We start from the raw sequence: 25183 nt of genomic DNA, 5'->3' as shown, positions 1-25183 counted from the left end.
ATATCAAAGACGCAGCAAACACGCAAGGGACGCACCAACTCTTGGGTGATAGCCCATAATTTAAATTCAATATTCAAATTAACAACAACTGGGATTCAAGCGTGACGCCTGCCCATCCTCGTGCTTGCACACTATATCAGGATACAGTACCTTGGCCCAAGCATCTTTTTCGTCGCTTGAGAAGAGTGCCCGACGCTGTTCAGTGCTTGCGCCCAACCGCGACGCTTGCGTGATTTGCTGGCGACCGTATCAGCACAACGTTTCCACCCACGACCGGCGACGAGGCTGACCTCGAGCGCCTTCTCGAACTACACCTACATTGTACCGTACTCTCGCTGACCAGATCCCCGTCAAGTTGAGTAAAATAACAGATAACGTGTCCAACGCCCGACAGCTTTGCTCTCAATTTTTTCACTGAATACCAAAAGCACACTGTCGCCAACATCACAAAGTAGCTGCCTTGCATTTCACTGGCCAATATGGTATCTTGAAGTTGCCCAACGTAGCTTCAACGTGCGCTTCAACATTGTGGAGTCTGGTTCACGCCGGCGTACCGGTACATTCGCAGCCGCGACTTCGTTCTTGGCATCGTATAGTTATAAAGAAGAACGTACAAGTTTAATTTGGCGACTTATCGTCGCATTTACATAGATAGGAGGAGGAGGATCGGGTGGTAATAGCAAGACGGTGAGGGTTAAATAGAGCAAACGAATGCGCGCATCTCAGACGCCCACGTAGTCGAAGAGAGCGAGGATGCTGTGCAGTTTCTTCTGCTTGGCCCACGTCTGCACTGCGTACACGCCGTCGGACGCGAAAAAATGGTCGTCAATCACAAAGCGCAAGAGCGGCACGCTCGCCTTGGCCACGAGCATCTCGTCAAACGTGACGCGGCGTGCGTCAAGAAGAAATTCGACCACCGACGTGTGGCCCTTGAGCGCGGCGAGAGCGGTCGCGGCCGGTGCATACTCGACGCGGAAGAGGCACTTGACAAGGTTGAGTTCGCCCCAGTACGCGGCGCAGTAGAGCGCGTCGGCGCTTAGTAGCTCTGGGCGGCGCGACAAAAGTGTCTTGACGAGCGTCAGGTTGCCTTCAAAGATGGCCAAGTGCAATGGCAAGCGCGGGTCGACATGGTCGGTGCTGAGGCAGAGTTCAATCGCCGTCAAGCTCGACTCGTGGAGGCCGAGGAACTGCGGCATCGGGAACGTGTAGTGGGCGTCGGGCCCACCGCGCCCATGCAGCGCGCTGGTGACGACCTTGTCGTACCACGCATCGAGGCTCGTCTTGAGAACGTGGGTATCCGTAGTCATGGTTGGTGTGTCAAAGCGCGTGTGGACGATCGGGGCCATCGCGTTTGTCGAGCGGAAATGCAAAGTGAAAATTGCAATCAAATCCAACAAATCCTTCGCGAAACCCAGCGGCCACAGTCGACAATTCCCATTGGTCCATTTTTGCAAGCCAGACGGCGATCCGCCAATCAAACGCGCCGCGTGCGTGGAATCGTAAGGCACGTCGCCCGCGTGGGACCCGCGCCGGCAAGGCTATGCGCACGCCACTGACCGCCGGGACACAAAAGCGCGACCGCACGACGCGCCCTTGTATAATCGTATACGATCTGTCTCTGCACCAAGGCTTGCGACGACCGATCCAGACTCGGTGACGCGATATAACCCCCTATTCGCCATCAACCCGACCCTGTCATGCTCCCTTGGGTCACCAGAACCGAGCGACTTGCGTTTTTTTTTATGTAAAAAAGACGCACCTGTCAAGTGCCCATTACGCCCCACAGTGGCGTCAAGTTGCACAGCGACGAGGCCAAGTCACGACGTGTGTGCCAGAGACGACGAGTAGAGGCGGGGAGTGGTTGTGGTCGACCGAGACGCTGGTGACAGGCGTCTCGATGAAGAGACGCCAAGCAACCACGTCGACGGAGCTCGGAGAGGCTGCCAGTTGTTTCCGAGGTGGCAGCTGCCGTGGTCGGTCGTGTCGAATGGCGTGCGTTTAGCCACCTCGTGGACCGAGCAGCTACTTCAACATCGTGATATGGACAAGGCGTGCGCGCCAGTTGGGACAGCGGACCGTGTCCCACGCGCCATACTACGCGCAAGTCGACCGGTTGAAGTTGCGCGTGCAAAAGAAGCTCAAGCGCGACACCACGCCACGTACTATTCGCGTGTTATAGGTAGGCGACCGATGCAGCTACAAGCGGGTCGTGCGCTTGGTCTTGAAGTCGATCACGACCGAGGCAAAGCCAAGGGTCGCGTTCTCGTGGAGCCGTAGCTTCATCGGCGTCTGAAGCGCCTCAATGTCGTGCCGCACCGACTTGGTCGTCGCGACGGAGGCGTGGAAGCCACTCTCGCCCTCGTCGCCCGACCACAATGCGCCCTCGTCGTTGTTATTGTCGTCGTCGGCGTCGTCGTCTTCCTTGGCTTCGTCTTCGTCGCTGCTGGCCCATGCGACGTGCTGGTCCTTGCGGGCGCGCTTCTGCCACCGGTACGCAGCGTCGTGCGTCGTCCGGCGGGCGCCATCGCTTTCGTCCAACGAGACGGTCGTCTCGGCGGTGCGCGCATCGGCCGTCTCGTCGTCCAGCGACGGGATTTGCTCCCGGTGCCTATTACCGCGGTTCATAAAGGTCGAGACACTACGGGTCGTCGTACATGGTGAGGCTCAAGGACGCCTTCGCTCGATGGATCCAGCGTTTGAGTTGCGGCAGTTGCTACCCAACCTCAGTTGTCGCCTTCCCACCACGTTCATTTACCTTGACTTGGGGAATGCGGTGCAGCATCGTCCAGACTGGCGGTCCCTTCTTTTTGGCCAGCGCCGAGAGCTTGTTGGTGCCTTTGGCGCGCTCCATGACGGTCTTCATGTGCACCACCATGAGCGCCTGGATGTACTGCACGTAGCGCTCCATCGCCTCCAGCACCAGCAGTACGTCATGGCACATTGGCGCCAAGAGACTCTTGTCGGCTGAGATCTCGGGGGCTCCGAGTCGCCACTGGAGGCACTTGTCGACGATGACGACGACGCGTTCGCAGAGAAACTGACACGCGCGCACGAGCAGCGGGACGCTACGCAACATGGCATCTCGAAAAATGAGAAAAATAAGAACTCGTACGTCTTCCGGGCCAGCTCCGAGCTGTAGAGGTCGCCTATATGGGCGAGCGCAATGGCTTTCGAGAGCACTTGCAGGTAGCTTGTGATGCGGTGGTATGGGTCATTGGTCGGCGTCGGGGCCAAGGTCGGATGCGTCGCCATCGAGAGTACACTGAGCCAAAACGACGTAAAGAGCTGCGGAAAGCTCGCACGCGTGCACGTGCGCAGTCCTGGCGCGATGTCGACGTCGTCCGTGACCATCGTCGTGAGCACGTCGGCGGTCCACGATAGAAACGGCAGCGGTAGCGGCGAGAGGGCAAACGCCGTGGCGTAGCAGTGGTGCAAGTAGTACCTGCTTCACATATCAATACAACACACAGCGAGAGGTGACCTCACAAGGATGACGCGGCGTGCGTCGGTGCATAGCTCTTGAGAAACGAACTGTGGTCGAGCCACGTGACCGCAAGCGGCGTTGGCGAGAGGGTTAAGTAGCCCTTCCACGCACTCGTCTCGACATTGGCGTGCGGATAGACAGTCGAGAGGAGTGTCTTGGCGAGCTGCGCGACGTCTTGCAGCATCAACGGGGCGTCTGTGCACACGAGCACGAGCACGTCCAATGCCGCACAGAGCACTTGGGCGTCCTAGGCGATGCTCGTATCGATTCCTCGATCGTGCGTATGATTACCTGAAGTTGACGAAGATGGCTTGATACAAAGCTGTAGAAGACGTCGGCGGCCTCCCACAGCGGCATCTCACGCTCGGCAAAGGCGCTCAAGAAGGCGTCCCGATCGGCGGCAAGCAGCGCCCCCAGAATCGCATACACCTGCAGCAACGTTTCAGCGACCGAATCGGTCGTCGTCGACGTGAGCGCGGTGATGTACGCTGCCCACGGCACGTCGAGCGCGAAGTGCGAGTTGAGTGTCGTGACGTACGTGCCATAGAGGCGCCAGTGCGGTGGCGGCGGCGCGTCGCGGTCCACGAGCCCAATGTAGAGCAAGTGAATGCAGCGCGCTTGACCCAGCGACGGCGGCGTCGATTCCGTGGGCGGCGACTGCGTTAAAAAGTAGCAGACCACCGCGTCATTCAAGAGCCGCAGATAGCCCAACGACGTCTTCTCGTGCACCGTCTAATGCCCACGTTGTCGTCTTTTGGTATCGCGTTGACGTATACCTGCTTGTGCTGGTCAAAGTACCCGACCACTTGGTGCCACAGGCGATCGAGCACGGCGTCGCGCCGACCAGCCGCGAACAGAGTGTTGAGCAGCGTCACGCCGACGTACATGGCAGCCTGGAACATGGTCGCCAGCGACTCTTGGAGCCCGAACTCCTCGGGCCACGCGGCAATGAGGGGCTGCGACACAACTTGTTCGAGAAGCGCGCTATTCAATAGAATACGATGAGCGGCGCTGCGATTACTCGAGTAGATACGGCGGGGCGTAGGCGATAAGGCAGCGCACGAGCTCGGCGAGCGCGGCCGTGCTCTCGCTGCTCTGGGCGTGGTGTTGGAAATACGCCGGCAAGGAGAGCTCTCGGGTCGCCGAAAGCATGCGCCGGCGCCGCAGCGCGGGCAAAATGTGTGTCTCGGCTAGCGACGCGTCGACGTGCGCGCAGAGATACGTGGCAACACCGGGCACGACCTACAGAGTGCAAGGTCCAAGGTCGAGACTTTGCGCTTGGGGACGTACCGAGAGCGGGGCGTAGGCCAGGAGACGTAGCATCCACGCTGTGATCGTGCGCCGGTCCGTGGGCGTGACCACGTTGGCGTACGTCAAGTGCGCGGCGAGCAAGATCGAGGTGAGCTGGAGCGGCGACGCTGGCTGCAAAATATGCTTTTGAATCGTCATCATCAGAAGCGTGTAGAGCGACGGGTCCTGCGGCACGAGCTGGACGACAGCAAAGCAGAGCGGGTCGAGCAGCGACGTGTTGTCGCCTTTCGTCGCGCTCACCACGTGGACCGTGTCGAGCACCAGATGGCCGTACGCGCGAAGCGATGAAAGGGCGTCGGCGACACCCACGGCCGCCGTGACGGCCATGTGACGGCGCAGACTCTCGCGCATACTCGTGTCCCACTTGTGCGACTGCCCGACGAGGTGCAGAAGGAGCTGCAGCACGCTTTGAGGGTCGACGCTCTCGCGCAGAAGCGCCGTGAGACTCTGGATCGCATGCGAGACGAGGTTCGTTCCGACGGCCAGCGCGGTTTGCTTGTGAAACGCGACGTCCAGCAGCAGTGAGCAGAGCTGGACGTAGCTGGCTTGGTACGACGCAAAGACCGACGACGCTACGACGTGCTGCAGCGACAGCAGCCAGTGCAGCGTGATCTTCTTGTGAATGTGGAGGAGGCACTTCCACGCCGTCTACAGGCACAACTTAGAAAACATACGATAAGAGAGAGACGACCGTGTGTTCGGACGACCGCTGGAGCAGCGAGAGAAGCCAGAGACCGTCGAGACGATCGAGGTCGTCGGCCGCGCGAATGGACCGAAGCGTGTACTTGAGGACGACCGAGCCAGAGTAGAGCTGTCCAGCCATGACCTACGCTGACACTCAAACCACTTGGAAATGCAAAGCAAAGAGCAATACGTCGAGGACGAGGTGCAGATGCGGCAGCGACAGACTCGTCGCTTGCTGGCGGATCTGACGCAGTGTGGCGGCGCCCGTCGTCGGCGTGAGCAGCGCAAGGAGACTGCGGATGACGGACGGCACGTCGGTCTCATCGACGCTGTCGAGCATCGTCTATCAATGCATTTGCATGTAAGATCTTAGAGAGCAGAGCCTACGTGGGCGAGCAGCACGATCTCGTTCTGCTGCGACGGCGACAGTGGCATGTCGATGAGCGACCCGAGGAGCGGGACGAGGAGCGCGCTATCGCACTCGAGGAGGTCCTTGTACGCTTGTAGCACGAGGTCAATGCACTTTGGCGACTGGTACGTGAGCTACTGCATGTGTGAGCGTGGCGGCCAAAGCGGCGATGCAAACCTGCGGCAGGTGGTGGATGAGTACGACGCGGTAGCACGACCCGTAGAGCAGCTCGACGATGGCCTCCGTGATGGCTTGGCTTGAGTGGAGGTAGATGCCCATGAGGCGCAGCAGCTGGTTCACGCCATCTTCCGACTCGGTCTCGGCGCGCACGCGGTCCAGCAGGAGCGCGCCGACCTCGTCCTTGACCGGCGCGGGCGCATCCTGCACGAGCTTGGGCACGACCTCGAGGAGGTAGCGCAGGCTTGCATGCTCCAGCGATGCGATCGACGGTCGCGGCAGAGACCCATGCTCCTCGTCCATGCTGGTCCGCGCCAAGGTGCAACCCGCAATGGACCCAGGGCAGGTGGCGTATCCGGATATTGTGTGGTATCCGGTGTTCCGGAAGCCTACGGTTCTATCGCTTCGGTTTGATTGGACAATTCAAAATGAAATGCATACGTTAGGCCAATCTTTAGGCTTGTTGGGGAATCCCGCGGTTTCATTGGTGCAAAAGCGTTACCAGTCCTTTTGGCCAATCACTGGCCACTTTCGATTTGGCCGAGCATGCAACAACAAGCAGCGTATCCGCCGAGCTCGCTCCTCTGGCAGGTCGAGGCCGAGGTCGAAGCCATCCGTCGGGAGCGATCGCATGGACCGCCAAGCTTCCTCTCGTCCAAGGACCTCCTCGACGCGCTCTGCCTGCGCTTCAACGTCATGTCCTTCGCCGAGCTCAACCTCGGTGCGCCGTTTGCTGTGCCCGCGATCCGCCAAGTGCTCGACCTCGAAGCGTCGCTGTGGGACTTTGTTGGGATCTACGTCACGTCACGCGCTATCTCAACGGTCAACGACGCCGAGGCCGGCTTCCTCGAGCTGCACCGCGTGCCGACCTTTGACACACTCGGGCTCGGCACGTGCTTTGCCCTCTCGCCGGCTGTGGCCTACCACTTTCACGTGCAGGGCCCGCCACCGATCGCGCCGCTCTCGACCAAAGACGTGCTACTGCATTTGCGCGACTTTCGCTTCGTCCACAATCGGCAGACGCAGGACCCGGCCGTCTTCCTAGCGTACATGGCCGGGACACTCCAGCATCCGGTGGGCACCCTCGGCGTCGCGGTCGCCAACATGGGCCGCTCGATCGAGCTCATGCGCCGCATGTACAACGAAGAGCGCAAGGAGCTCCGGGATCTCGAGAACGATTTCCGAAAAGACATCACCGCCCGTGTATTTGAAATCACAAAGACCAAATTTAGCGCCGAAAACCGGGAAAAGGCCATTGGCGACGCGCTTTCCGCCCAAAATGTCGCATTGCCCGAGGGCAACCAAAAGGCAAATGTGGCCGCGCGCGTTGCGTCGTCGCTTCTGACGACAATCACGCGCCTCGACGCCGAGCTCGACCAGGAGATTGCGCGGTACCGGTCGCGCTTGCCCAAAAACGTCGCGTCGACGATCGCAGCCATGGACACCAAATTGCGCGCCAAAGTCGTGCGCAAAAAAATGGAAAAATCGCGGTCCGCCACGGTCTCGTGGGTCCTCTGCAGCATCATGGCCAAAGCTCGCGTGCTCCTCGACACCGACAAGCTCGATTCTGTGGTACGATTTTTCCCGAATTTTTCATGGTTTTCCAAAGTTTTTTTTGTATTTTCTCCTCTTTTTTGTGATTTGCCGATTTTTCCTGGTTTTCGGAATTTCATACGGTGTTTTTGCAATAGCACAAGGGCCAGCAGCGCGAAGCCGCCGCCAAAGAGGACGCCAACGACGATGACGAGTGCAAGTGCTGCTGCGTCGGCAAGGACGCGTGCTCGTGCGCATGTACCTGCAAATGCCACGTCATCGACGACGACGATGACGCCGATGACGACGACGACGAAGGCAGTGAGAGCGAAGACATCAAGGCTTCCATGTCGTTGCCGGTACCGCCGTCGTTGCCAGTGCTGGCGCCGACACCGTCCGAGGTACGCTCTCCCCGACTCATCGTTGCTGCATACTAAACTACTCTAATGTAGCCGGTCGTCGATGCCGCAACGCTGACGAAACTTCGAACCAAGCTTGAGCAGGTCTTTCGCGAGGACGACGACGACGACGTCGATGTTCTGGCTCGTCTGCGCGCGATTGAAGTCGAGCTGCAACTGCCGTCGCTTCTTGCTGCCGCAACAAACGTGGCGTCGCCGCCCCTGCAACTGCCTCTGAAGAAGCGGTGCGCGCGTCGTTGATACCTGTCCAAGATGTCTGACACTATGGTATAGCGGGTGCCCACGCACCTTACTGCCTCAAGTCGAGTCGCTCGTGTACCAGTGCCGCGTCGCGCTGCACGACTTCGCCTCGCCGCCGTTGGCGCCCACCGTAGCGCTAGTCACGGCCGCCGTCGGCGCCGAGCTGCACCTCTCGTCGGTGCCGACGGCCGCGCTTGCGTCCTTGCAGGCGCCGCCAACGACGCTGCTATTTACACACCCGCTGCTCGCCTCAGCGCCGACACTGCCAACGCTCCAACGGTCGATCGCCGAGCTGGTCGCCGCGCTCAAAGCACTTCCGTGCTTGGTCGACATCGAGTCGGCGCTTGGCTGGTCGCTGCATTTTGCCCACGAGCACGGACCCTTGCTGCCGTTCGTCCAGCACCATTTGCCGCATGTCCCACTTCTCAAAGTGCGCTCTGGCGCGTTTCTCAAGCTAGCTGCCACGTCGACGCCGGCGTCAATTGCTGTGACCGGTACGACCGGCGACGACCTCGCCGTGCACGTTACCTCAATGTTTGTGGCGATGCGCGACGCGTGTCCGTGGACGCTCATCGACTCTGCGATCGTGGCGGTGCTCGAGCAAGTGCCGGCGCCGGTCGACGTGGTCTTGGCCGCGCTTCGCCGCCTTCCGCTCGACCTTGTCCCGCATCTCGGCCCGCACGTGCTCCAAAGCCTTGCAACAGTCGTCCACTGTATGCCCGACCAGCTCTGGCGCGCAGCAACCCACTGGGCCGACCAGCTGCGGTTGGCGCACTTGGGTGTGACCGCGTCCGTGCCGCAGTGGCAAGCGCACCTCGACGCGTTCTTTTCGAGCGGCCGCTTTGCCGCCTCGGCGGCAGTGTCGGCATCGCCGACGCCGGTGCAAGCCGACGAGGTCCAAGCTCGTGCCGTCGCGACACCGCGTGTCTCGGTTGGCGCTACCTTGCCGTCGACGGCCGCTGTCGTCGCAACGTCCGAGGTGCAACCTGTCGACGGCGACGCGTGCCGCTCGCTCGTCGAAAGCATTCGACGCGACAACTTTGGGATTGGGCTGCCCGTGACGCCCGAGACGCAAGCCTTTCTGCAGCGCCAGCACCAGCGCCTCGAGCGCGCGCTCAAGCGCCTTAGCGAAGAGCTCTACGCCGCGTCGACGCACTTTGTGCTCGAGCTCATCCAGAACGCGGACGACAACACGTACGCGCCCGGTGTCTCGCCTTGCGCGACGTTTGTCGTCACCGATGACGCAATCACGTTTGTCTGCAACGAAGTCGGCTTCCAGCCGGCGCACGTCCGCGCGCTCTGTGACGTCGGCGCGTCGACAAAGGCGAGTGCGACTGGGTTCATTGGCCAAAAAGGCATTGGATTCAAGTCGGTCTTCACCGTCACGCACGCGCCCGAGATCCACAGCAACGGGTACCACCTGCGCTTCGACGCCAACCCCCAGCATAACCTTGGGCCAGGTACTCGTTTTTTCCAAGATTGAAAGATTGATACATTGGCATACCGGCATCGCGGGTGGCAGCAGCAACTTGTGCTGGCTTGCCCCCGCGATCGCTTGCACAACGGTCCGATGTGCATGCGGCGTCAGGTCATGACTCGTGTCATGACCGCGCCTTCGCACGACATGAAGATATACGTCCATCTTCGTCGGGACACGTGCTTTGTCGCCTAGTCTACCTCGCCATCGGGAGCATTCCATGAGTCTGACGCGTCATCCGTAGACCATGTGAGCTACATTTTGCCGTACTGGATCGACGCGCCGGCGTTCCCCGACTCGCAACAGGGCACGGTCATGCACTTCCCGCTGCACGCGCAAGCCAAAGCGCAACTGCCGTCGACGTGCGCCCTCCTCGAGCGCATTCAACCGTCCATTTTGCTTTTCTTGCAGCAGCTCGAGTCGCTCGAGCTCACCAACAACGTCCTCTCGACACGCGTGCGCTTTCAAAAGACGTGGAACTCGCCGCATCTCGTGACGCTGCACACGAGCGCGTCCACGTCCGAGCAATGGTTCGTATACTCAACGATCCCAAACGTTCAACGTTCTATACTCTGCTGGGGTTAGGTACGTGGCCAAGCGCGCGATTCGGGTGCCGACCGCCAATCTGCGCGAGCAGGTACCACCAGGCGCGTCGACGCTGCTCCAAGTCGCGTTTCCGATCTCGGACGAGCACGTGTCGTCGCACCCGCTGCAGTCGGTGTTTGCCTACTTGCCGCTGCAAAGCTACGGCTTTCGGTGCATTTTGCAAGCCGACTTTGAAGTGCCGTCGTCGCGCGAGGCCGTGCTCGACTCGGCGTGGAACCAATGGCTCCTCCTCGAGTTCCCGTCGCTCTTTGTCGAGGCGTTCCTGGCCGTCGTCCAGTGCCATCCGCACTTGATCCGGCTGCTGCCGCTCCTCCACGACGTCCAGCCGCCGTTCCACGTGCTCGCCCAAGACATTGGCATTCGGCTGCAGTCGATGCCGGTCGTGCAAAACGCGGCGGGCAAGTGGGTGCCGCCGTCATCGGTGCTCGATGCCATGGATCTCTTTGGCGACGACGCGCCGACGCCCTGCGACACCATTCTCCGCGACATCTGCGACAAGGACTACCTGCATTCGTCGTTCAGCGCCTGGCTCTCGCCCGAGATGAAGCGCACGCTCGGTATCCAAGCGCTGAGAAGCGCGCATCTCGTGCACATCGCCAATAGCGTGCACCCGTCGTCGCTTCCGACCGCGTACCATGGCCGCCTGCTCGTGCAACTGGCGCGCCTCGCGCAGCGTGAACGGTCGACCACGGCGGTCGCTGCGCAGATCCAGCACGTGCCGCTGCTGCCGCTGGCCGGCGACACCAAGACACTCGTGACGCCGGCATCGACCGTCTTTTTGCCGACCGACGTCGTGTCGATCGCCGTGCCCTTTGCCTCTGCGATCCAGCTCTTGGCGCCCGACGTCGTCGAGCAGCTGCAGGCGACGCCCGTCGCGCGCGCGTTTGCGCTGGCGGCCGGTGTCAAGCCGATGAGCGCGACCGACGTGCTGTTGCACCACGTCCTTCCGCGCGCCAAGGCAGCGAGCAAGAGCCAAACCGACCAGCACGCGGTCATGGCCTTCCTCCTCGCCCACGCGGCGGCGCACGAGGTCTCACCGCCCGTAATAGCGGCCATCAAGGAGAGCGTCAGTGTACTCACCACGCGAGGTCACCTCGTACCGCTCTCGCGCCAGCTGTATCTCGTCAACCCGAGTCTGCCGGACGCCAAAGCGTTCGACGCCTTCTCGGTGGTTGACCCATCGATCTACGGGGAGAAGGCGGCCGGGTTCTTCTCGACGGTCTTGCGCATGCCCGTGCTGTTGAGCCTCGATGCTGGCAACGACGACGTGCCTGGTCTTGACGCGATCGTGGCGTACGCGGTGGCCACGCCCAGTGTCCCTGTCGCCACGGCACTGCTCCAGTACCTCGACCAAGCGTGGCGCCCGACGCACACTTCCTCGCTGCTCTCTGCAGTCTCGACGCTGACGGCGCACGCGTGGGTCCCCGTGCAGCACGCGTCAACCGTGGCACTCGCGCGACCGTCCGAGGCATACGTCTGTTCGCCGTCGCTTCCTCGTCGCCTGCGCTCGCACGTTTCGGCCACCGTCGTCGATGTGACCAACAAGGCGCTGATCGCTGCGCTGCAGATGCACCACGGCTTGTCGCCAAGCGACCTTGTACGGCTGCTGCAGTCGCCTTCGACGACGGACGCCGACGTCCACGTCATTTACGAGCACTTGCAGACGCTGCTTCGGGACCTCTCGGACGCCGACGTTGCGTCGGTACGCAAAGCCTTTGCGTCGGCTCCGCTCGTGTTTGCGGGCGACGGCTCCCGTCGAACGCTGGCGCAGTGTGTGTGGAAGATGCATGACGTGGCGCTCCCGGGGCTCGTTGCGCTTGCCTCGGTCTATCCCAAGACGCTCAAAGAGCTGTTTGTGCGTCTTGGCGTACCCACGCACCCGACGATGGCTAACGTGCTGGCCGCGCTCGCGTCAAATACCGTCGACAGCCGCCCGCATTTGACGTTCTTGGCGGCGCATTGGCAAGACGCGCTGCCCTTCAAGGCGACGCTCGATACGCTTTCGTTTCTACAAGCGATCAACGGCACCATGGTCACGTTCGGCGCCGGCGCGTACTGGACGAAAGGCGTGCCGTCGTGGTTCGACGCGCTATCGCTCAACACGCCGCTCGTCGACGTCGCGTCGGCCGTCAACGCGCCGTTCGAAGGGCTCGTGCAGGCGTGGCCGACCCACAACCTCGAGACAGCGATCGTGTCGGCGCCGGCCGAGTGGTGTGCGCGCGTCGCGGTCGTCTGCGCCAACGCAACTGTGCGCGAGAGCACCAAGCACGCGCTCGTCCTCGACGTCCTCGAGCTCTTGAGCGAGCACAACGTTGCGTTGCCCGAGGCAATGGCGCACGCGATCTTTCCGACCCACGCCGGGACGTTTGTCGTCTTGAGCGACGCGCACGTGCTGGCCGGTGATGACGCACCCTTGCCACTCGCGCTGCCGCATCCATCGCTGCTCGTGCTTCCGTACGATGTCTCGCTCCGAGACTACTTGGTCGCGCAAGGCATGCCGACGGTGGCCTACACGACGCACGTCGAGTGCGACGTGACGTACGTTTTGTCTTCCCTTTGATCCAAGTCGCAAAATGCCATGGTGGGGTGTAGGGTGCCGGACGAAGACGGGCTTCGGGACTACATTGCGCGGCAAGTCGACCGCGCGGCGCTGCCGCCGCCCGCGACCACGGTGCGTGCTGGTACTCATGTCGCAAAGGTCTCAGTGTATATACTGTAGGAGACGTGGGCGGCGTTGCTTGGGCGCCTGCGCTGTTCGCTTGTCTCGTCGCTCGTCGTCGAGTGTGCGATCAACGGCGCGGTCGTGCATCGGGAGCACCACGCGTCGTTCCTGCACGACCACCGCCTGTACGTGCAAGAGCCGTTGAACGAATATGTTGTGTTTGCGACGCTGGCCAACCACATGTACGGAGCGTCGTCCGAGCTCGCCTCGTCCGTAGCCAACGCTCTCTTTGTACGGAGCATGCAGCCCGAGTCGGCCGTGCCGCCGCCGCTCTGGAGGTACTCTTGGATGCTATATCGGCGATTCATCGCATCATGTAGCGAGGGCACCAAGCTCAAGCGCAAGCACGACTGGGCCAACCCGCAAGCGCTCGAAGCCCCGAGCAAGCGGGTCCGGCCGTCCCAAGGCACCATGTTCCAGGTCGAGATGCCGCACGCGGGCCCGTTGCCCGCCTACCATGCCCAGCGTCCGCTCCAGCTCACGGATGAGATGCGCATGGCGATCGGGCGCGCCGGCGAGGCATATGTGTACGAGGTGCTCCACGCATCGCTGGGGGCGCGTGTCGAGTGGATCAACGCCGACGAAGAGACGGGCTTGCCGTACGACCTCTGCATCAACCACGAGAGCGGCGGCCGCGAGTACATTGAGGTCAAAGCCACGAGCACGTTCGACAAGCTCTCGTTCGAGATGAGTGTCCAGGAACTCGACTTTGCGGCCGCGCACGGGTCGCAGTATACGATCTATCGCGTCTTCCAGGTCAAGCCGCATGTTGGCGCCGTCGTCAACTGCCCGATCGTCAAGCTGCGCAACCCCAACACGCTCCTCCGACAAAAGAAGCTCAAGCTCTCGGTGGTCATGGATGCCAGTCTCGCCGTAAAAGCGTAAAAACCAGAGAAAAGACGATTTTTCATATCATTTTTCGTTTGGTGCACCATGGCGCCCACGCAGCACAAGGTCCTCGGCTCGTCACTCCTCGTACGTGCACTACGTCAGCTCTCGCAACCTATTGCGTCTTGTCGATCTTCTTCTAGCTCATCCTGCTGCTCTCGGCCAGTGACCTCTATGTGGGTCATCGAACTTCGTCCAAGATCACAGCGGCCGCCTGGGGCGTGCCACTTCTCGTGACCGCAACGACGCTTGCTGCTGTGTACGCGACACACCGCCCACGCCCGCACGTCGCCATGCTGGTACGGTGCTTGGAGGCGAGGGTGAGATACAACAGCGCACTGCGTAGATTGGCGGGCTCTGCCTGGTGCAGCTGGGGCTCGTCGCGGTGACCCTCGTAGCCGCCATGCTTCGTCTCGGCGCGACGTTGTGCTGCTGCGGCTCGATGCTCTGGTACGATTCAATGGCGTGTGGAAGCTGATCAAGGACGAATGCTACTAGTCCAGACGACGGCACGCTGCAACTCGAAGGGTGTGCGACGGCTGCCGACAACTGGTGCCAACTCTAGCTTGATAGCGTCGAGCTGAAGTGGGTTTGGTCGGTAGCGCCACGAGTCCGTTGCGCAAAGCGTGTGGAGTGTACGCGCTCGTGCGTAGCCTGTATCTGACGGTGAGGACGCGTGTTTCTTCGACGGATTGATGTGACAGAGTGCGCAGATGTGGGTGGCCACGCTGCAGTACGAAGCGGCGAAGGCGCACCTCGCTGTGCAAGACAGCTACGCAGCGTACGTTGCTCTCTATCAACGCTCGGACCCGAGTCTCTTTGGGGCCCGCGCCGACGTGGCGCTGAGCATGTCCCACTGAACATCAAATTAAGGTGGGCAGCAAACGTAATGAGCGTGTTTGAGTTGTTTCGAGGATAGCAAGATGCAATAGTGATAGTATAAGTTATGTGTCATATAGTAGGTGTGTCGCTATTCTACAGGGGCAGTTCGGCGCACGGCTTTCCGACGAGATAGAGCAAGTCGGTGGCGACGATCTTCATCGTGCCCGGCGGGTTTGTGTGTACGTACGACGGTGACTTGTCAGACGCGAGGTGGAGGCACCCGATGCAAATGAGGTTCTACGACGTATTTTGATAATAGAAAAATAGGACAATAGGACAAGGTACCAGTTTGAGGCATTTTCGAAAGCACTCTGCAAACTCTTTGCCGACGAGCAGCGCGGGCACTTTGACTTGAAAGAGTCGTTGACACCTACGAGATGCATTGCACACTTGATACATTGAAACAATACAAACTCGTCGTCTTCGGGGGACCCAAACATGAGAAGGTTGACGACCGACGTGATGTTGGGTTTTTGGTAGCACTCGCTCATGAGCGAGTCGATCATGCCGCTGACGTACACGCGTCCTATGCCTGACGTTGGCTGCACAATTCGCCATAAAAATGGGGTACCCGAGGCGTACGACGGCTCGCAAATGTGCTCGATATCGATCTTTTGGTCGCTGTTCTTGGTCGCGTCCAAGCCGTTGGTGTTGGCGTACTTGAGCGCGACGGATCCGAACGTCCGGTAGTGCCGGCCGTCACTCTGCCGACGGCCTCGGCGAGGCGGTCGTTTGACGATAAAGCTCATAAACTTGACGTTCGTGGCTTTCACGAGCTCCACAATGAGGTTGGGCGTCGCGGACCCGCACGCCTCGATGATGTAGCGCACGGTCGTGATCGCGTCGGCGTCGACCATGTTTTCGTCCACGTAGCGCCGCTTGGACGACGTCGAGGCCTAGTCAGCAACTCCAATTTTGCTCATTTTTAAAGTACGTACGAGAATGATGATGGCCGCGGCGCTACCAATGTGGATGCGCTCCAAATCGAACGAGCTCAGCGGAGACCCCTGGAAAAAGTAGATGCCATCCGGGTCCGGAATCGTCTGGAAATGCGCTTCCGTCATCCCAAACGACGAGATAAAAACGATGGGCTATAGAACAAAAGATCACGTGTCGCATACTCAAATGCAAGACGATCGATACCTGCACCGTGGACGCCTCGACATTGTGCTGGCGCAACGGCATGATGAGGTCGTGCAGCGAGAGCGGCAGTCCGACGACGACCACGTGACCGCTGAGTACGTCGGGCAGCGGCTTGTCCTACCAAAGTCCCGTCACTTGACCGATCGTTCACCACAAAATGAACCAGAAAGTCCTTGTACGGCGACGACTTTTCAAACGCGTGCTTAACGCCATGGAGGGTTTTACGCATCGCAGCAAAGCCCTCGACCTTGAGGCCGGCGACGGGCTGTTGCTCTTCGGTGATAGACCCTCGACGCGGCTCGGCCGCGCCCGCGTCGGGGCTGAGCTTGGGCTTGATGATGACGGCTTCGCTGTGCTTGGGGGCCTCGGGGGGCGGCACCACAATCACCGCTTCGGTGCGCTGCCGGTTCGCTGCGCGCTCGGCCATATAGCGCTCTTGCTTGCGCAGCGTTTGCCGAAACTCGCGGATTTGCTCGAGGGGGTACTCGGCGATGCGGTCCGCGACGGAAATCCCGGCCGCGAGCACATAGAGCGTGCAGCAGATGGTCGGGTCGGCCGTCGTGCCGATCTTGAAGTCCATGGGCATGATCCGCGCGCCTTGGTCGGTGAGCATCGCGATCGGGATCACTTGGATCGTGCCAAATAAGAACAAAATGAGCTCGCCGTACGTGAGCCCGGAAAACGTGCGGGGAAGGTCGACTTTGTAAATCTCGTGAATGTAACCTAGGGGAATGTAAACACACAACAGATACGACCATAGCACGGACCGCGCAGATAGGCCGCCTCCCACGAGTCGGACGGGTACAAGAACTCGACGTTGGGCGAGACCGTGTCGAGGAGGTTGGAGAGGAGCGTCGAGAGCCCCATGATGGAGCAGTTCAAGCCCACAACGCCGAGCTTGAGTCGCTCGATGCAGACGACGCCGGACGCCCCCGAGAGCGTGCAGTGGCCCATGTTTTGGGACGAGTACACTTGCGAGTAGATGGGAATTTTGGCGTTCGAGCCGCGAAACGCAGCTGTCAAGAGCGTGCTCGACTGGTCTTCGTTGGACGACCGATGCGAGTGCTTGTTGATCATGACGTAGCAAATCGACGCGCGGCTGATCATCGCGCGCTCCAGATCGAGCTCGTTCATGGCCGAACCGACAATGTACTGGACGCGCGGTTCGTACTGGTGTACGATCTTTTTCACTTCGCTCGTTGGCGCCGACGGGTGCAAGATGACAATCTGTACATCGTTTAGCCCTTTGTGTTGTCGCAAACATATATATACCTTTTCGTTCCAGTTGGGGTTGTCGGGGTGGAAAAATTGCCGTAAAAAGTTGTTGAGCGCGCCGGCGCTCACTTCGCCGCCCGCCGTGATGATGCCGTGGGTGTGCGTTCGGTACTCTTTGTACGAATTCGTGTACCCCGAGTGCGACGATATCGTCGCAATCAACTTGTTGACTTGAATCGGCACGAGCACGAACGTGAGCATGATCATGAGCGACGTGGCAAGGCGGCCAAACCGGCTGCGCGGCGCAATGTCGCCGTACCCGAGCGTCGAGATCGACACCTAAAAATTGGTTGAAATTGGCATCCAAAAATCTCAAAATTCGACAAAGTATAAAATTCGACTCGACAAACAAACTTTGCAAACAAGAAAAATGCAACCTACCACGACAAAGTAGACCCAGTCAAAGAACCCGAGGTTCTGGCACGTGCAACAATAAAACTTGTCGTTGAGCTCCAGACACGCAAGTGTCTCGGGCGCGCGTTCTGCGGTCGGGTCCATGCACGTCTGCACGAGCATGGACTGGCACACGGTCGGGCACTGCGCCGCGCACTGGTCGAGAATCTGGAGCATGCCGGCCATGGCGACAATGATGCAAATGACCGTGAGGACGGTCGCCGTGATTTGGCGCGTCACGGTCGACTTGATGTACTTGAGAATGCGGTACGAGCGCAGAATGCGGACAGTCTTGGTAACTTGGAGGATGGACACGAGCTGGCGCCGCGTCGGGTCGTCGGCCCAGCGCGAGAGCACGTCGTTGCCGAGCGCGAGCTCAATGACCATAGGGACAAACGAGACAAAGTCGACCATGGAGAAGAAGCTGCTAAAGTGGTTGCCACGCAGCGGCGACGCGTAGAGTCGCAGCATATAACTAGACCGCAGCAATTAGAACTACAGCAAATGCACCAAAATACACGTACTCGCAGAGGAAGATGACGCCGAGTGTGTAGCCAACCTTGATGACTATAATGCGATTCTGAATACAAGTCGACAAGAACGCGAACAAGACACGTACTGTCGGACTGGGTGTTGCTGTCGAGAAGCGGTCGGGGTCCGTCGCGGTTGACGCTGATGTAGATGCCGACCCAGATGAGACTGAGGAGGATCATGGAGCCGTCGAGCGTGCTGCCGGCGTTCGACTGCTCCAATGTGCGGAGCGTGTAGTCGCGGATCGACTCGCCCGAGTCGCGAAAGAGAAAAAAGATACCACGCGCTCGCGGATCCCGAATCTGCTCGAGCTGATTCGAGACTGTGATGGACACCATGCGCTGGATCGACTGCCGGCGGCTCGTCGACGACTCGAGCTTGCGCTTGCGCATCGCGGACATCGGTGGCGCCTTGGACGAGCTCTTGCGCGACGACATTCGTTCAACAACGACCACTGGGCCTCGTTGGCGCGGCAGGCTATTCTCGGAGTGAACCACCTTTCCCAAAAAAGGCGCCAACGGTCCGTTTCAAAAACCAAGTCCTCATAAACCGGCAGTCGGAGGACGGCGCGACGACGTAGCCGCTAGCCGCTACGATAGTCTAGTCGTCTCCATATTCAAATTTGAAAGTCAAATGTGTTGTTGACCTGTTAATCGCGCGTTCTTGGGTGATTTGAGAATCCTTCGAATGTGCTGGTGGACGAACGACTTGTTGGCATGCGATGAAGATGGAGATTGGATACACTGGATACACTGGATACTTTGTATAGATAGCTTGAAGGAACCGAAACCTGAAGAGACAAAAAATCAGCGCTGTCAAAGGGCCCGTGCTCCTTGCACCGTGACGAAAAGCAACGGCCCGTTTGGCGCCACGTATTTTTCACGTTTTTCGTAAAAACCACGCAGGTGAAAATTGAGGGATTTGTGCTGCTTTTGACCAGTGCATTTTCAAACTGTCAAGATGCGAGCCAGCCGCGCCCTATATTCGGTGACGCGGAGTGTGTTTGCCAAGGCGGCGCCGTCGCTGGACCACGTGTGCATTGTCTGCAAGGACGTAACCAAGTCCATTGCGTTCTACGAGCGCGTCTTGGGCGCCGTTCACCTCTACAAGGACGACCCGAACTTTGGCCAAGACCCGGCCTTTCTCCGGATTGGCGCGGCACAGGTCGATGATTCTACTGCCAGAGCATGCATTATACGGTGCGCTGTAGGTGGCGCTCTTGCCGCTCGCAGTCGGCCAAGCGCAGATCCGAGACCACAACGGGGCGCATTTCGCCATGACGTGCAAGGACGCCGTCGACTTTGCGACCATCAAAGCGTCCTTGTCGAGCGACTTGGCGGCGCATGGCACGAACGCTGAAGTGCAGTACGAAGACTATGGCCGGTACGTTGTCATCCTCCTGCAGAACGTTCGATCATCGTTCGGCAGGCAACTCTCGCTCTTCTTCAGCGACCTTGACGACAACATCCTCGAGATCACGCATTGGAAGACGTCGTAAATGCACGCTGCAGGCCGCAAGCGCCATCCCGAATGTGCGATGTGAGAATTGAGAGTTGAGAATTGAGAAGTGGGAATTGGAGAATTGAAGAATTGAGTTGGTCGGTGATTTGGTATTTTGGTCTAAAGTTTCATTCCGGATAAGCATATCCGGACAGGCACCGGTTGCAGTTGGTGTGGATGCTGGCCGACCTGCCCGACGTCTGCAGGCAGCGCTTGTACGTCTACCTCGAGGCGCGGGACCTCGGCCGCGTCTCAAGCACCTGCCGAACGCTGCGCGATGCCAAGGCGCCGTCGATGCACGACCACTGGCGACGCCTCGTTGAGCGTGACATCCTGCGCGTGCCAGTGGCGGTGCCCCGGACCTGCACGCTGCAGCGCCGCAATGCATTCTCCGACCTCGACATCCACTGCAGCAACCAAGACGACGACGATGGAGCCGCAGCAAAGCGCTGTTCGTTCCAGGACAAGCTTGTTTCTGCTCGCACCTCGTGCGGCGTCGACGCCGACGAAGAGAAAAAGTGGTCGATCAAGCCCATGCGCGCGCTGTCATGGCCGGCCATGTACCGCGTGTGCATCCTCAAGGTCCACGCCCTGCACAACGACGATCTTCGCTTCCAAGAAGAGATGCGACTGCTTCAGGACTTGAAGCGCGAACGCGGCCGCCTCAAAGACCTTTTCCCAGCGTCCACCAAGCACATGAAGGCGCACGACGGCAGCCGCCGCGCCGCGCCCTTGAGCTGCGTCAAGTTTCTCAACAAGACGACGCGGCGCTTCCTCGCGCTACCGCAGTCGTCCGGAAGCAACAACCAAAAAGCCGAGCACCACGCCGAGCTCGCTCGCGTCGAAGAGATCATCAAGGAGTACACGAGTTCGACCTTCTCGATGCGCGTGCAGCTGCGCAAAGACTACCGCAAGCTGCAAGGGTACCTTCTCACGGCCCGGCTCGCGCTCCACGACACGACTACCACGCACTAATAACAATATAAATCACGCCTTCCTCCTACTCTACCTGACGAGGCCCGTGACGACGACGACGTGCAAAGGAACTGCGTGGTGTCTGTCACACCGCCACTGACACTGCTATTAGTCGAACGAATGGCATTCCAGACCGTGCATCACAGGCGCACTGCGACACCGCCGATTTCGACTCCGACGGCGGCCCGAACGCTCGAACGGGTGGCCGCGCATACCAATATGGTATAACTGGTTCTACACGTCATCTCAAGGACGCTATTCTTGCACAGTGAATGGGCTGCATGGGCCACAGCGTACTCGGGGCTATACGGTCTCGTGCGAGCGGACGGCGCGGCTCGAATAGAAGCGGCGCGGCTCGAATAGAAGCGGCGCGAGGCTGTCGCCGCCTGTCCGACGGCGGCTCTGTGGGTGCGGCGACGACAGCACCAGCACCTCCTGGCCACGACCAGAGCGGCTTTTATCTCCATATGCTAATGTGTACTTCATCTTTGTATGCAACCACAATATTTGGCCCAGGAGGACCTGCGAGAGTGGAGGATGCGCCGTCGGATCCGTCGGAAGCGTGACAGGGTTGCCATTTTCCAAGTTGCCACGTCGAACCAAGCACCATGCAGCTCCTGCACGTGGCCGCGTTCATTACGCTTCTGATCTCGCAGACAATGGCCGCCAACGAGACGACCGCTCCGACAGAGACCGAAGCGCCGGCGCCGGTGGCCTGGATCACGCCCTCGCCCAAGGAGCGCGGTCGCACAGCCGACGAGCAGGCCGCCATTGACGGTACGGTGTCAATGTGTCGGTACAGCATCTCATGCGACCGGCGTAGCGACCAAGATGAGCACGGGCACGACGGTGGCGATCTGCGGCTCGATCTCGGGTGTCGTCGCCCTCGGTGGCGTCGCCCTCTGTCTGGCCGAGAAGCGGCGTCGCAACACGCTTGGCGCGCCGTTGGTTTCGTAAGCCGTAGGAACTATGTATGTGACAAAGACGAGTCTTGTTTTGCCATTTTCATCACGGCGCAAGGGTCGAGACGCGGTCTTTGGCGTCGCCGCTCAAGCTCCTATACAAAACGATCGGTGAAAACTGGCTAGCAAGCAAGGAACGACGTACTGGAGGAGCGCAACGACGTGGGGCCGCGTCAAGTCGGCAAGCGCACCTGCGTTCCACTGCTCGATGATGCCAGAGACGCTATTTTCTTCCTACGTTCATAGCAATACTTGCATTCATGCGAGCTCTCGCGGTTGACGACATGCAGTACCAGGAGCGTCGTGATCGTGTGAAAGGCTTTGGCCGACCGCACGTACTTGAACTCGAGCGCCGTTGATGGGAAATAGCTATCGCACTGGACCGCACATCAATCGCGAGGAGCACAATGCGTCCGACGTACGTGGAGGAGAAGCGAAAAGAGGTAGTGCAGTTGGTGCACGGCTTTGGGCGGCAAGACGACGATGGTGCGCGGCGTCACCAGCGCGTCCAGCACAGTGTGCAGGAGCGGCTCGAGAAGGTTGGCCACCACGCGGCAGTAGACATCGTCAGGCGCCAACCCACCTTTCCATGCGTGCACGATGCGTTCGAGCTTGAAGACCACCGACTTGATCGCGGTCTCGAGCTGGTTGAACGCGTTGTCGTCGTCCAGCGTCGCATACGGCTAACGGTATCGTGCATGAGAAGCCACCGAGTCAAGACAATTGCCGACCACGAACGCAGTGCGCAGCGCGTCCTGCAGCTGCGTCGCTTGAGCTTTCCCAAAGGCCACGAGCTTGGTCTCGCCGAGATCGCGCAAGTCTGGGATCAAGTCGATCATCGTCGCGCTGTCGTGCAGCGGCGCCGGCAATCTAGTATCAATATATCAGATATCGAGATGGCAACGGACAGCAAGAGACCGCGACTTGTCGCAAAGCGTGAGCATGTGCCGAGTAAAGTACATGGCGTCGTTGTGCAGCAGCAAGACGAGGCGCGGGTCGAAGCGCAGCTCTTCCTTGTACAGCGTTGGCATGAGCGCCGAGAAGAGACTGAAGAGATCCCGAGCGGTTTGAAACAAAAGCGGCGCCGCCACGTTTGGATCGCACTCGCTCGTCTCGGCCAAGAGCTGGACGACCTGCGCGAGAAGCCACTGCGCGCAGACCGAGACGCGCATCGGCGTCGATCGGTCGTCGTCGTCGTCCGCCGCCGCCACGGGTGACACTTGGACCTTCTTCTTGTGGTTGGTCGGGACAAGAACGGCCGGGTAGCTCGGCACGAGCACCGAGTTGAGGTAGTCGTGCTGCATGCGTTGACGGGCTTCCTGCAGCAGCGTGGCGCGCTTGTGCTCGGCAAATTGCCTACGTCGCACGTACATATATATCCTCCGTTTCAGCCAAGTTTGTACACGTCCAAGTGCTGGCCAAACGAGACGAGCGACGACGGAAGGGCAAGTCGGAGGGCCACGAGCGAGGCTTCAAAGCTGTGCATCTGCCATAGCACAAACGTGGTCAACATGTCGCCTACGGTCACTCGAGGACGCACCACAGGCGTCAAATGCTGCTTAAAGTCCCGCAACTGGGCCGCGTCCGACGGCAGCGTCGACTGCAGCAGCGATACAAACGCTGCTTCGAGCGCCGACGACCACAGAACGGCCATGAGCTTCGTGAGGACGCTCTCGCCTTCGTCGAGCGGCGGAAGAAACGGCGCAAGAAACTTGAGCAGCGTCGTAACGTGGGCACAGAGGTGCTGGACGCGGGGAATGCCCGTCCTATGCACAGACGTAGGATCCCACGCCAGGTACAGAGGAAGGGATACGAGGCTGCCGTCTTGGGCGTCAACGTGACGATCGTTTGGCGCACGGTCGGGACGAGCGACGCGTCCGCAACGAGCGGCGCAAAAATGTGCTCGTACAGGTCGGCCGCGAGCTGCTCGAGGTGTGTCACTAAGCGGCCCGTGCGCTGCAAGGTCGCGTACACGGGCATCGACGTCGGCGTGATGCTCATCGAACGCGGCGAAATCTTCCAGAGGCCTGAGAGCGAGTCGGCGAGGTAGCACTGCAGCTGGTTCAGGCGCGCCTCGTACTGCATCTGCATGATCTGCACGATACGGTACTCCATGGACGCCTTGGGGTGCTGCGAGTCGACCTTGGTCAGACACGTCTGAATGGCCGCGAGGTCGGTCGCGGCGCGTGTGAGGTCGGGCACGTCCATCGCCAGGTCGAAGCTCTGCAGACCCGTGTCCAAGTCGGAGAGAAGCTGCAGTAGCGAGAGCGTGCTCTGCGACTGCTGGATCTGGACGCTCAGCCGCTCGTGCGCGAGAACAGACTGGTGCAACGTCCCGCGACTCGACGCGTCATCGTCGTGCTGCAACTGCGCAACTGTCTCGGACAAGACCGTCTCGAGACGCGCCATGCGCAGCTGGATCTCACTCGCCGGGAGGTCTGCCAGGTTGCTACGGAGGTCGACCTTGCGCGACCAGCTCCCGGCAAACTCGATGGCCTCGTCGAGGGACATGCTCGAGGACGTCGTCTGCGCGCCAGCGTAGAAGGTCCGGATCGCCTCGAAGATCTGCGCCTTGACGCTCGCGACCTCCTCATGGAGCTCGCTCAGCTTCCTACGCCAGGCATCGCATCCTCATCCTGCACCATCCTCATGCGTACCGCGCGAGCTCGTCCGTCGTCACGCTCATCCTGCCGCCGAGAGATATATTGCCCGAGTTTTGACCAATCACAGCGCTCCAGTAAAAGACCACCGAAAAGATAAAGCAATGCACCCAGCCAGCCTTCGCCGAGGCAGCCATAGAGCTGTACCGGCAGCTCTGTAGTGCGAGTGCCGATGTGGCCGCGACGCTCTCTCCAGCGGTCGCGAGCGACGAGGCGCAAAGATAATTGCCAGCATCAACAGCAGCAGTAGCAGTATTATGACAGCGTTAGCTCTTGCTCGACAAGGGCGATCTTGGCCACGCGGGCGTCGATGCGCGCGTCCATGGCGGCGAGTGCAGCGGCGAGCCGGTCGCGACGGCCGCGCAGTGTAGCGATCTGGTCGTGGCAGAGGCTCCGTCGAGCGTCTTGAATGCGAACGCGCTGTGCGCTGACGTCGCTGCGCTGGGCGTCTTGGAACGACAGCGTCGAGACGCCGTCCTCAAAGAGCTTGGACGCGACTTCATACTTGGTCGACGACGGCGTCGAGATGCAGCTCAGCATGGCGGGCGGTGGCTGAGGCAAAGAGCAGAAAATGGGCTTGTCAAGCAGTTTGGCGTCGTATCCGGCGACGTCAACAATCCGGATAGATAAGCACATGGCGGAACAAAGACAATGAATGCGAAGCAAAAAGTGCAGGGCAACAGTATCTCGACTCTACAAACATCAGTGATGTCTAAGCAGAGAGAGAAAACATGTTTCCAATTACACGTCTAATGACCTATACAACAATATTTTTATCGAATATTTGTGCCTTACTTTCAACGACTTTTCGCCTTTTTCCAAGTGTTCTAGTGCTGCCAGACGAGCTTTGGTATGCATCCACACGTTTTCATTTCTTCATAGCAGCTCTATTCGAGCTATTGCTGCATCGCA

The 25183-nt window shown here is 59.9% G+C and overlaps 10 protein-coding genes across 11 annotated transcripts; 5 read left to right on the top strand and 5 right to left on the bottom strand.

Moving 5' to 3' along the window:
* Positions 1-598: 598 nt before the first annotated feature.
* On the bottom strand, positions 599-1415 carry SDRG_11188 (hypothetical protein). The gene has a single exon (XM_008617218.1). It carries the CDS (start codon positions 1344-1346, stop codon positions 723-725), a length of 624 nt encoding a protein of 207 aa, XP_008615440.1. The 5' UTR covers positions 1347-1415; the 3' UTR covers positions 599-722.
* A 716-nt stretch (positions 1416-2131) lies between these two features.
* On the bottom strand, positions 2132-6402 carry SDRG_11187. Of its 2 annotated transcripts, XM_008617217.1 has the most exons (13): positions 6066-6402; positions 5867-6022; positions 5670-5822; positions 5487-5621; positions 4775-5443; positions 4518-4726; positions 4261-4468; positions 3776-4216; positions 3487-3731; positions 3113-3442; positions 2756-3065; positions 2655-2713; positions 2134-2608 (listed from the first exon to the last, which is right to left on the bottom strand). In XM_008617217.1, the coding sequence occupies exons 1-13, from the start codon at positions 6366-6368 to the stop codon at positions 2197-2199; spliced, it is 3630 nt and encodes a 1209-aa protein (XP_008615439.1). In that variant the 5' UTR covers positions 6369-6402; the 3' UTR covers positions 2134-2196. The 2 variants fall into 2 exon arrangements, with proteins under 2 accessions (XP_008615438.1, XP_008615439.1); XM_008617216.1 differs by having other exon boundaries at positions 2132-2608; positions 2756-3442.
* Positions 6403-6602: 200 nt separating this feature from the next.
* SDRG_11186 (hypothetical protein) lies at positions 6603-13977 on the top strand. The gene is made up of 9 exons (XM_008617215.1): positions 6603-7637; positions 7757-7999; positions 8051-8241; positions 8291-9717; positions 9979-10264; positions 10320-12878; positions 12933-13011; positions 13060-13340; positions 13383-13977. The coding sequence occupies exons 1-9, from the start codon at positions 6612-6614 to the stop codon at positions 13945-13947; spliced, it is 6657 nt and encodes a 2218-aa protein (XP_008615437.1). The 5' UTR covers positions 6603-6611; the 3' UTR covers positions 13948-13977.
* Positions 13978-13995: 18 nt separating this feature from the next.
* Positions 13996-14841, top strand: SDRG_11185 (hypothetical protein; the record flags this gene model as incomplete). The annotated part of the gene is made up of 6 exons (XM_008617214.1): positions 13996-14037; positions 14094-14249; positions 14297-14400; positions 14449-14502; positions 14553-14616; positions 14664-14841. The coding sequence occupies 6 exons, from the start codon at positions 13996-13998 to the stop codon at positions 14808-14810; spliced, it is 567 nt and encodes a 188-aa protein (XP_008615436.1). The 3' UTR covers positions 14811-14841.
* Positions 14842-14860: 19 nt separating this feature from the next.
* SDRG_11184 (hypothetical protein) lies at positions 14861-18652 on the bottom strand. Its single transcript, XM_008617213.1, has 12 exons — positions 18263-18652; positions 18168-18210; positions 17632-18118; positions 17248-17529; positions 16743-17202; positions 16139-16698; positions 15976-16092; positions 15771-15923; positions 15404-15728; positions 15247-15358; positions 15118-15202; positions 14861-15069 (listed from the first exon to the last, which is right to left on the bottom strand). The coding sequence occupies exons 1-12, from the start codon at positions 18609-18611 to the stop codon at positions 14926-14928; spliced, it is 3117 nt and encodes a 1038-aa protein (XP_008615435.1). The 5' UTR covers positions 18612-18652; the 3' UTR covers positions 14861-14925.
* A 476-nt stretch (positions 18653-19128) lies between these two features.
* SDRG_11183 (hypothetical protein) lies at positions 19129-19780 on the top strand. Its single transcript, XM_008617212.1, has 3 exons — positions 19129-19338; positions 19385-19557; positions 19603-19780. Exons 1-3 carry the CDS (start codon positions 19135-19137, stop codon positions 19670-19672), a joined length of 447 nt encoding a protein of 148 aa, XP_008615434.1. The 5' UTR covers positions 19129-19134; the 3' UTR covers positions 19673-19780.
* A 36-nt stretch (positions 19781-19816) lies between these two features.
* SDRG_11182 (hypothetical protein) lies at positions 19817-20677 on the top strand. The gene has a single exon (XM_008617211.1). The coding sequence runs from the start codon at positions 19852-19854 to the stop codon at positions 20647-20649; it is 798 nt and encodes a 265-aa protein (XP_008615433.1). The 5' UTR covers positions 19817-19851; the 3' UTR covers positions 20650-20677.
* Positions 20678-21237: 560 nt separating this feature from the next.
* SDRG_11181 (hypothetical protein) lies at positions 21238-21651 on the top strand. The gene is made up of 2 exons (XM_008617210.1): positions 21238-21426; positions 21473-21651. The coding sequence occupies exons 1-2, from the start codon at positions 21258-21260 to the stop codon at positions 21604-21606; spliced, it is 303 nt and encodes a 100-aa protein (XP_008615432.1). The 5' UTR covers positions 21238-21257; the 3' UTR covers positions 21607-21651.
* SDRG_11180 (hypothetical protein) lies at positions 21620-24325 on the bottom strand. The gene is made up of 10 exons (XM_008617209.1): positions 24269-24325; positions 23425-24222; positions 23152-23377; positions 23015-23097; positions 22530-22967; positions 22343-22481; positions 22034-22294; positions 21905-21988; positions 21757-21845; positions 21620-21706 (listed from the first exon to the last, which is right to left on the bottom strand). The coding sequence occupies exons 1-10, from the start codon at positions 24295-24297 to the stop codon at positions 21658-21660; spliced, it is 2196 nt and encodes a 731-aa protein (XP_008615431.1). The 5' UTR covers positions 24298-24325; the 3' UTR covers positions 21620-21657.
* Positions 24326-24497: 172 nt separating this feature from the next.
* SDRG_11179 (hypothetical protein) lies at positions 24498-24846 on the bottom strand. Its single transcript, XM_008617208.1, has one exon. The coding sequence runs from the start codon at positions 24809-24811 to the stop codon at positions 24527-24529; it is 285 nt and encodes a 94-aa protein (XP_008615430.1). The 5' UTR covers positions 24812-24846; the 3' UTR covers positions 24498-24526.
* Between the last annotated feature and the right edge of the window lie 337 nt (positions 24847-25183).

The sequence above is a fragment of the Saprolegnia diclina genome, assembly GCF_000281045.1.
Source record: "Saprolegnia diclina VS20 unplaced genomic scaffold supercont1.40, whole genome shotgun sequence".
In the NCBI taxonomy this organism is placed as follows: Eukaryota; Oomycota; class Saprolegniomycetes; order Saprolegniales; family Saprolegniaceae; genus Saprolegnia; species Saprolegnia diclina.
This window is presented reverse-complemented; position numbering and strand designations above follow the sequence as displayed.